We start from the raw sequence: 10695 nt of genomic DNA, 5'->3' as shown, positions 1-10695 counted from the left end.
AAATCAGCTTTAAAATATTTTATTCCACAATATTTTAATATCTATTTTCCTAATATTTTTCCATTATTTAGTTGACGTGTAATGTTGCCAAATTTCGCTTAAGTGTTGCTAGTGCCGCCGCAATATCCTGTACGCTTGTCAGCAGCAGGGCATCCCATTTCATCGGCAATCCTCGTGCGCAGCAGGTAAACAATGCTAATGCAAATGCTTTGGCCCGGCACTTTTGGCTGGAATCCGGGTGAATTGCTTCCGGGGGAGTGGGAGCTGCACTTCCGGCACGGTTGAGATGGCGCTCTTACGTCACAGTTTGTCAGCGTCAAGCAGATGGAGATGAAGATGGAGATTAAGATTTTGGAGGCTTGGAAGGATAAATGGTGCACGTGTTTCGCTTTTCAGGCCGCCCCAAATCAAATCTGAAATGAATTTACCTTTGTTGATTTGCGACGGCATTTGGTATATTGCATAAGCATAAGTACATACACACAGGGGCGGAAAACAAAAAAAACACTACTAACGTGGCTTGTTGATTTGCTGGCAAACCCCTAGCGATTGCTCGCTCGGATTTCAAAATGAGCTCAAGACAAATGTAAATATTTTGCAGAGCTCCACGGGAAATGGGACGAGTTTCGGGGTTAGGGGGTTAGGTTTGTCCCTTGGCTTGGGTCTTATGATGGATGATTGTAAGCTTCCTGTAGATTTTTTGCCGCCGATAAACTCAATTTGTTTGCTCTTAAGTGCGAGTGGACTGAGGACTGAGGGGGGTGGACTGAGGAGGTACTGAAACGAGGCGTGCTCACAGGATCTCACGTTACGCATACGCCGTGTTGTGACTCCCGATTTGCCATCGGGATCCACGCAGATGCTGATTGTCAAAGTTTTTTAAAGCCGATACTTATGCGCTAGTGCCGCTCTCGACTTGTCGTAAAGAGTTTATTTTCAATTTGACGAGAACTTCACTTTTTGTCGTCCATTTGCAACGTTCATGTCTTTTCTATTGCGATTGTTTCTGCATGTGAGCTCCGCCGTATTTTCTTTACTTTTATTAAGACAGCTTCTTTTACGACCCGCCCTTAGCTTATGCTCTAGGCAATGAGCCATATACCTTCATATTCCTCAATTATTGTTTATATTTCGACCACCTTTCAGCTCCACTCGAAAAACGAAGCGAGCAGCGCCAAGAAAGGCGAATTTAATTGCTTTATTCGTAGCGAAGAACCTGAAATGTGCGCACGGAAAATTATTAAATGCTATTTATCACTCAGGCGACAACGGAAATGTGTCTCTGACACTTACAAGAAAGCCCAGGGAAGGGCGGATAGGGCGGGAGGGGCGTGGCATGTGCAGCTGCTAAGGAAATTGGCAGCATCTGGGGAAAAAAAGTGCACTTGAGGAAATTAAAAATTGCATTTGAATGCCACGCACGAGCGTAAAAACTAATATCCGCCCTTCAGCTTATTGTTTTGCTTGAAGAAATAAATTTTCTTGAGTCATTTGGGGTAGAAAATAAATGTATTTTACTAGTTTAAATTCATATAATTCATGCAGTTATCAAAAAAAAAAGTAATTAAATGTTTTAAATGAATACAAGTACAATATACGCTTCATCCTTAAAGTATGCCACAACATTGTGAGTGCAGTCGCAGATACTGCCAGAAAGTAGGCAAAGATACTCAACTAGATACATTTACGCTACGTAAAATCATGTAATAATCGATCGGCGCTATATCCGTAGATTCCTAGACATATAACACAAACATGGCTGCAATGGCCGCCAAAAAGGACAGAAACGTTGAGGCGTAGAGCACGGCACACGTTGTGTCCATCCAGGATATTAAAGGACCCACGGAAAGGGACACAATCAACTGGGCAATAAACACCATACTGCTGATGATGGCCACATCAGTGCCCAATCCACGAGCCTGCTTCAGTGGCACTGTCTCACCGTTCTTTATGCAGAACTGAAATGAATATTTAATAATTAAATAGTGATATTTAAAAAGTATGCTTTCAGTTTGCTTACACAATTTTTGGCGTGATATCTGGCCACCAATATGAAAGGCACCGTAAATATGGTTCCATAGAGAATACCTGCTGACGTGCTGAATACTAAAACTCCCCATTTGGTTGGCCACAGGCCCAGGACGAGCATTCCAATACCATAGTAAATCATTCCACTAATGTAGACGGCCTTGGTTCTAGAACCAAGAAATAAATCGAAATAATCATGTTGAGCATGTAAAAACACTCCGTACCTTTTCATAAGAAAAGCAAAAAAAAATCAAAAATATTCAATATATTTGTATTTTGATTAGAGAACAGACGTAAGCATTTTATAGTTCAGGGTTAACCAAAGCTAGCGTCTTTAAGAATTCAAAAAGTAAACTAGACAGTTGTCAGCTAAGAAGTAGCTGTTGGCCAAGAGTCAATGTTAAACCAAGATCAGAATTTGCTGACCGAAGCAAGAGAAATATATGTTTACTCTTAAACAAATTCCGATGGCATTATACAAGTTGGCAGACTTACCCGAACCACTTCATTAGCTTGGTCACCGACAGCGAGTAAATGGAGCAGGAAAACGCGTATATGGACATTCCCCAGCAGCCGAATCTCACTCCAGCCTCGTAGTTGAGAGCCGCTTCCGAGTTGGGAGCAGCCGTGGGATCACCGTGGAAAACGGCCTCGCCCACAAAGTCCGTGAAGTACAGGCAATAGGTGACGTGGCCCATCCAGCAGAAGAGATTCGTCAGAGCCAACATGCGCATGGAGTAGGGCATGATGAAGATGCTCTTGAGATAGGCCTTTAAAGAGACAGGAGCCTCGTAGTCCGACTGGGTCTCCAAGTCCTGCGCCTTCCTTTGCTTCTCCACAGCGGGTGAATAGCCATTCTGATAGCTACCTTGCAGTGCCTCCACTCGCTTGGGATCATCACTGGCCATCTGCAGCTCCAGCTGTGTGGTCTCCTGGATATAATAAATGGTATTGTTCTTCTTTTTCAGCTCCTTCTTGATGGCCTGTTCGGACAGAGGACGCATCAGCTCATCCTGCTCGATTAAGGGCAGTGGAATTTCACGGAATGTTGTCACCGTGATCACATAGCACACTGCAAATATGATGGTGACCAGGGTAAACACCGTGGGTATGTTTCCACCCATGAAACTGCCAATGTGCGTTGTCTCCCAATCCACACCTCCAATGGCATATCCAATGGTTCCGCCAAAGCCCGCGAAGAGCGCAAACATGGTCATGGCTTTCGGCTGCTCCTCTGGCACACACATATCCAGCAAATAGGTGCGAGCAGGTGTCTGGCAGGTATCTGCATCGAAATCCAACAGGACCATGCCCAAAATCGTCAGGATCACGGCGAACTTGAAATCGGAGGCAGAAGGTCCAGTCGCGGACTCACCCGCAACCAAGGCAGCCACTGCTCCCGCTGACGAAGATGTGAAGTTCAAGGCGGGCTCCGCGTAAGTATATCCGGCATCGCCAAGAAGCAGACCCAGATCCTTGCCATATGGCACCAAGATCAAGCCGCACATTATGCCAAAGGATAGAATCGAGATAATTGGTCGTCGGCGACCCCAGCGAAGTTTGCAGCGATCACTTATACTGCCCAGCAGGGGAGACATGAAGAATCCAATCAGAGGCGACAGTCCCCAGGTCATGGACATGTGCTTGTGATCCACACCGATCTGCAGGAGAATCGGAGAGACGAAACTCGTCTCCGCCGCATAGGCAAACTCAATGGCCATGGCGATGGCGGACAGGCGGAACATCTCGAACCGCGTCTTCCGGCGAAAGACGTGGGAGTAGTCGTGATCCTGTTCCCGAGCATGGTTCTCCCGGGTCTTCAGCATGTACTTGATCATCGGGTTCCGCACCGAGGACAGCTGGTTCGCCTGCGAGGCGTCGGCGGTAACTCCAACCATTTCGATCCGGTCTTACTGACTGTTTAAAAAAATGTAAGTAAGTACAAGTAAGTAAGTACAAGTAAGTAAGTAAAAAATGTAGGTAAAAAATGTAAGAAAACAATGTAAGTAAAATGTAAGGAGTTGCTAGGAAATATATATTGTAAGTACTTTAAACTACCCTCTACACTGCTAACTAATAATTTACATTACAGTACGAAACATATTAAAAATTTTATGGATCATTTCAATCTAAGCCGGCGTACATCATTAAAAATAATCATTAGGGAAATAAAATCTCAAGTCGTAAGATTTGGCCGACTTCCCAAAAACTTTCCACTGCTGGGGTGCAGCACACATGAATCGATTGGGTCACATCTGGGCTTAATTCCCCTATCTCAATCTTTAATTACCAAACGACGATCGTGCTGTTTGCCATCGCACCCCGAGAACAGAGAACAGAGACATTGAACCGATTAAAGTGGAAACATCTGGATCTCGTGCGGCACGTCGAAGATGCAAATAGGCGTCAAAGATCTCTGGTTAATTGAGATGCGCGGCCACGGAGCAGTGGCGAAATATGGAATATGAAAATGTATATGAAGATGAATATGAATTTCAATTCCAGTTCAATTGCACCGAGGCTCGCAATTTGTGTCATTTGTGCATATAGAGTGCGAACACTGAACGACCGTCATTTGTTTACAAACAAATTCAATCACAGCGAAAGACAAACGAGAGTGAATTGTGATTCGAAGGCTTATCTGGTTAGCGGAATCGGAATCGAAATCGAAGTCCCGAAATGGGTTCACAAACCCAGTCATGTAATCGGAATACACAAATAAAACCCACTTTCTGCGAAAGATTGTACATTGTGAGCTTTGTTTGGAATTCACTACTTTACTGTTCGGGTAAATAGAAGTAGAGTTGTTTATCACATTTTGGTCGAAAATGCATGATAATTATTCTTAATCTACTAATAACAAAGTGTTCATAACGTTTAAGCTTCCAAGGGACTATGTAAACTTACTTATTTTCCTAAATATTAAATTGTCTAATATCACTTTTTGGTTTAACTATTCAATCACTCTTTTTGGTTTTCTCGTATTTCAGCTACTATCTTTCGCTCAGTTTCTCTTTTGCTTGAACTTGACAATCAGCCACATTTTCGAACTATTGCAGGCGAACACTTTTGCAAATTGACGGATCGGATCAGCGGTTTATATTGGGTTCAATTGTATCTTTGCGGGTGATCTTTAAACGGCTTTTTGCGCGAGGCGGGACCAAAAACTTTTCTACAACCAAAACGTCGCGTGTCCAAATCGCAACTGAGTCTGGGTCTTCGAATTGCCGAGTCTCTGGGTTTCTCTATATTTAATCACAAGTCTGGCTGGCGAGCGCTGTCTTTGAGCCATTGACCAAAACCTATCTGCTCCATACGTGATGGGCACTAACAACAAGAATAATAAAATCATAATAAAAGCTCGAATAAATTGAAAATACAAAACATCTAATTTGTACGCCGCCGGCTCGAGTGTCATTCACATTGTCACATTTTCGTGGTAATTGAGACAAGTTGCAGGTCATGTGGGTGTGGATACTCTCTTTTTCTCCTGGAATTTTAAATCCAAGCCCCATTTGAGCCACCGCTTTTTGCCTTAAATATGTATAAATATTCTCGCCAAATTTGAAAAAAAAAACGAAACCAAAACGGCGGCTGGTAATTAAATCGCCGCAGACTAGGTCAATAAATGTTTAAATAAACAAAATAGCAACAAAATGATGAGCTTGGGGCATTAATTAAGTAGCCGCTGGCTTTAATTGCCGGTTACGATTAGGAAGTCAGCTGATAAGCATTCCGCAGTTGACAACTCTTCGGCGGCTGGAGTGAATCATTCGGAAAAATCAGAATACAAAGGGGTCAAGGTCATCATATATATCGGGGGAGTTATTGAGGAAATAATTAACATACAGCTATCCGTTAGCAAAATAGCACAATGTTAAATTCACACGTCTTCGTCTGAATAATCGGATGAATTCCATTGTTGCTGCCTTCGTAGTTGGCTGCATGGCGATTAAGCCGTTTTGTAATTAACATGATTATTATTAAACTGCTGCTGCTTTAAATTCATATTACTTTATTGTGGGGGTGTGAACCCGGTTGTACTGTTCATATACAAGTACACACCAGCATATATGTTCATAGATAGGATTCAGTTTTCAGCTTTCAGCACATAGACAGCTTATTTGACCGGCAATCGAGGCGTGATTGATCCTCTTATTGTGAAGAGGCATGAACTGTGCTATTATTATTTTATTATGGCTCCCTTAATTATGGGAGCAAATTCGACCGAAATTTAGTTAATTGCGTAAAACTGTGGATGCGACCGGCAATTAATTTATTGACGTCTTAGTTTCCATTGTAAAGTATTTAAGACGTTGGTACTTTTTTGGTAATTTCATTTTTAGTTGGAAAAACAGTGTCTGAAAGTGAGTCTGCAGTTAATGAGCTTAGAAACTAGCGTAAATTGGAGTTTTAAGTGTCTCGTACTTCCAAAAAAAACCCCCTACTGGCATATAAAATATTCTAGGAAACCACCTAGTTTTAGGTAGCTTTAACTCAAATCCCCAGGACCATGAAAGTCAAATAAAGTCATCTAAATTATAGGTAAAACAAATACAAACTTCAATAGCTCAAACTCACCTCCGTGTGTTCCAATCCTTGATTTCCTCACAGCCCACGCTCCTCACAAATGCTTTTTCTAACTATTTATTGGTGCTTCGAGATGTGACTTATTTATTTTTTGTGATATTTTTTATGTTGATTAAAATTTTAACGATCACTGTCACTGCGCTTGCGGTTCGCTTCACTCACTGTACTCGCGGCTCTGTTTTAGTGTCAATAAATTATACTCCGTTAAAGTTTTTCTCTTGCACAAATTGTTGAACATAAAATATATTTCGATTTTCTTCAACTTCAGTTGCTTCTGCTGTTGTTGCTTGGAGCGGGCGTGGGCGTGGCAGTTGTGGGCGGGCGGCGGTAATGAATTCACTCTCATAACTTTACCCATGCAGTTGGTGCTGGCAAAAGGCTAACGAAATCAATTTTTGTTTTTGTTTTCCCGCGGAAAGTTGTGTCTCTATCGATGCACTTGCACTTTGGCGAAATATTAATTTTAGTGATATATCTATCTACTATATGTGCGTAAAAGCCCGACGGATTTGTTATTCGTTTTGGTTATATTACGTTTGCTTTCTTGTTAAACTGCTGACATTGCCGCTTGTCGAACGCGGCAGCTGTTTACTCCTTTGGCCTGAACGCTGCGAAGATTTTGGCAAGACATGAAAGCAGAGTTTTCCGCACAATTTCCCGACGAACTACGCAGTTCCGAATTATGTCCCCCGAATCGATACGCAGCAAATGGAAAATGGAAAATTTATGTTCTATTTTTTGCAGAACTTTTTGCTAGCGCTGCCTTCAACTTCCGATGACTTTGGTCTATTTTTGGATGGCCAAAACGCTTGGATCTACTGACGACTGCTCGAGGTGATCTTGGTCTGCTCTGGTTCGCTCTGCGACTGAATGGTGGACCTCTGGACGCACCAATTTATACAGCATATGTGTCGGCAGTGGCAGTGGCAGTTCGGGTGCCCATAGCTCTGCCTCGCTCTCTCTCGCATCCCAGACTGCTCTTCATCGGATCGGGCCTCTATATCGCGGCCTCTATATTCCGACCGCCTCTCCCTCCGATCGACGTGTTATCGTATCGGGTCCGGTCGGGCCTTTCCTTTCTTTGTCTTAGGAGCAGTGGCCACACGGAGAGAAAAAATAAGTATCGTTTTCGTGGCAAGTTATCAAAATGCTCAAAGAACCTTTCTGGTGTTTTCGAGATGTACCTTTATCAATCGTTTCTAGTCGTATTACATTATATATTTTAAAAATCACAATTTGTTATTTTAGTTTGTATTTTACTACGATATTAAAAGCTTTTTATTGGGGGCGCTTGATCTTTGAAATGAAAAAAGATAGTTACTGAAATGTGTTACACAAAAACAATTATTATTATCATAACTTACTAATAACCATTACTAAAAAATAGTTTCTTATTCATGATAGAAAACTATCTTATTACTTGTAAGTAAATTGCTTCTGATGAAAACATATTATTTTAAAACGTTGTGGTTTATTTATATGCGTACTCTAAGATACTTTTGCATGCAGATAAAACTTCAGCTGAGTGTAAGCTGATGTTTATTCATGTACCCGACTTTATAATTATTAGATACTAAATGGTCTGCATTTTTTTCTCTGCACACAAATCTCGCCATAAATATTGATGTTGATATTAGGTGTTGTTTTTTCTTTTTGCTTTGCCTCAGCTCATTCGCAATGCATTTTATCTGACGACATAGCACAATCTGTGTGTAATTATGTTAATTATTAATTAGCATTAGCACAGTTCCTGGTTCTTGGTTCTTGAGCCAACCTATCTCAAGAGATTTGATCTAGCCCTGCTGCAGGTGCCTGTAGATTCTGGGCACCTGAGTGGAACACTCTGGCTTACCTGAATTTCAGGCCACAGGGAACAGCAGTGAACAACAGTGAACACACATGAAACTTGTTTCACAGGCGACGACGAGAGGCGACAGGTTTCAAAGCATAGGCATTCATGGATGTAGTAATATGCACAGTGATTCTCGGGTGATTTTCCGAGGGTGGATTGAAATCCTAGATTACACTGGCCGCAAAGGCTGGGAAATTCCACTTGATTTCGAATATTTGTTCTTTGGTTTCACGTTATCACACTCGGTGCTCGGTGTGTGTCGGTTATCAAATCTCAGCCGTCTGCGGCACTCGAAAGGCGAATTAGTCAAGTGACTATAATTAATTGGCAATAAAATCCTTTAATAGTAATTTATCGATTGGCAAAGTGCGGCATTTAAAATGCGTTCTGCTGCTGACTTTTTCTATAATTTTCCTCAAATAGTGAGCATTGTTCAGAAGCCAGATAATTGCACATCCAAAGAAGATTATTGTAACAAAGCACTTGGGAAAAACACTTCGATGTAGTAACAGTAACGATGTCCCTTATCTCACCTCGGATTTTATAATATTTTGACAACCGTTTAGAATCTATTTAACGATGGAATGGTACAATTTTGGTTCGGCATATCTTTTTGCCAGACAATAAACATATTCCAAGTCAAATTATACATTTGGATGCCTTGAAATGGCAATATCAGCCATATATACAAGGCAGTTATTTACGTATAACACGCTAGTATTTGTTCTTGTTTCGACTACCGTTTATGACAAACTTTCCATCTCATTTCGGACTCATCAAGATGCTAAAATATTCGCCCAGAATGACTGGCAACTTGTTACCCCCGCGCTGCTTCACTTATTGTGCCAGCTGGATTGTTTAGATTCGGATTCTCAGATTTCGAGGGTTATGTTTGCATTAGTTTGTTATATGCTGGATGAGTAGTTGACAGGAACTATTAGCGGAAACGCGCGATTTTTGCCAGCGTTGAGATCTCCAATTGAAGCGTGTGTGTGGCATCAAATAAAGCGAAGCGAATTATGTAAAAAAAATAGTGGTTAAGCCTAGTCGGGCGGTGCGTTTATCAAAACCACTGAGTGGTGTCACAGTGGTTTTGGGTCATTGACTTACCTAACTCCTACTCTCATTAGGTGCACACAGAAAAAATCAGTCTCTTGGTAAATATTACATTGCTCAAACATAATAAATGTAACAACTAGAAAAAGGTTTTATTTGTTTAACACTATGAAGGGAAATTGGAGAAGGCTCGTGTATAAATCTTGGAATAAATAAATCAATTTGAAAACACATTTATATTTATAGCTATTTATTAACTTTAGCTAAGACATTTATGATAACTTTTATTGATATGTTTGCAAGTCATATACATGTTTGATCAGTCGCTGTAAAAAGTGTTTTTGAGATATGACAATTATGGGTCATATGTGCTTTTATGGAAGCAATATTTTGGATGAACTGCTTCCATTTGCGATAGGCGTTGCAGAAAGTCGAGCCAAATTGATAGCACGGAGCCCGTCATTGTTTGCAAGGTTATCATTGCGACTGGATCTTCGATAAGAACGAGCAAAACTTCTCGTTTGTTCCCTTATCTCCATAAATCTTTTTGTTTTGTTTATATTCGGTCTAAGGTAAGTACACAGCAACGGATGCGCATAAATAAAGAGTTTAAAGCATTTGATAAGCTCTAAACCACACCACTTTGTGTGGAAATAAATAAATTAATGAAGATAATTTTCGTTTTTTGAATTGTGGAAATCCGTTAGGTTTGCGGCTCTACACAAAGCTGATAGATATGAAACTTCTTAACCGATCGTGGCTGTTATAGCACTCAGCTTTAGAGTTGCCAATTAATTTAATTGCCTAAAATGCCTAAAAGAAGGCAACATATTTTGAGATTTTGCATAAGAATTTTTAGAGCGCTATATGATTTATTTGGAATCAATTATGCTCAAATTGACAGACATTTTAATTCGTGGGCCTTGAACCTCTGCTTGTAGGTAAAGTTCCAGTAAAATTCCCTTTAACGCAGACATTGCCAAAAATGAATTTTAATTAAGCACTCGGAACGCATAAATCAAAGTATCCGCACCGCCCAAATCCGCTTCGGACTTCAATCAACTAAATTGACCGGCTGATTGAAGACCCTCTTTTTTGTTGAGTCTCTCTTTTGAGCAAAACCCGAGTTTTCAGTGCGGAGGCTCTATAAAAGCCGGTCGCAGCTCTCC

General features: G+C 41.1%; 1 protein-coding gene across 2 annotated transcripts; it reads right to left on the bottom strand.

The window, feature by feature from the left end:
* Positions 1-1490: 1490 nt before the first annotated feature.
* On the bottom strand, positions 1491-7495 carry LOC120449134 (proton-associated sugar transporter A). 2 transcript variants are annotated; one of them, XM_039631447.2, is made up of 4 exons: positions 6610-7495; positions 2524-3945; positions 2021-2195; positions 1491-1958 (listed from the first exon to the last, which is right to left on the bottom strand). In XM_039631447.2, exons 2-4 carry the CDS (start codon positions 3924-3926, stop codon positions 1737-1739), a joined length of 1800 nt encoding a protein of 599 aa, XP_039487381.1. In that variant the 5' UTR covers positions 3927-3945; positions 6610-7495; the 3' UTR covers positions 1491-1736. The 2 variants fall into 2 exon arrangements, with proteins under 2 accessions (XP_039487381.1, XP_039487382.1); XM_039631448.2 differs by lacking the exon at positions 6610-7495 and adding an exon at positions 4936-5230.
* Positions 7496-10695: the final 3200 nt, after the last annotated feature.

Source organism: Drosophila santomea, chromosome 3L, assembly GCF_016746245.2.
Source record: "Drosophila santomea strain STO CAGO 1482 chromosome 3L, Prin_Dsan_1.1, whole genome shotgun sequence".
In the NCBI taxonomy this organism is placed as follows: Eukaryota; Metazoa; Arthropoda; class Insecta; order Diptera; family Drosophilidae; genus Drosophila; species Drosophila santomea.
The sequence above is the reverse complement of the archived record's forward strand: the minus strand, read 5'-3'. Positions and strand labels throughout refer to the sequence as shown.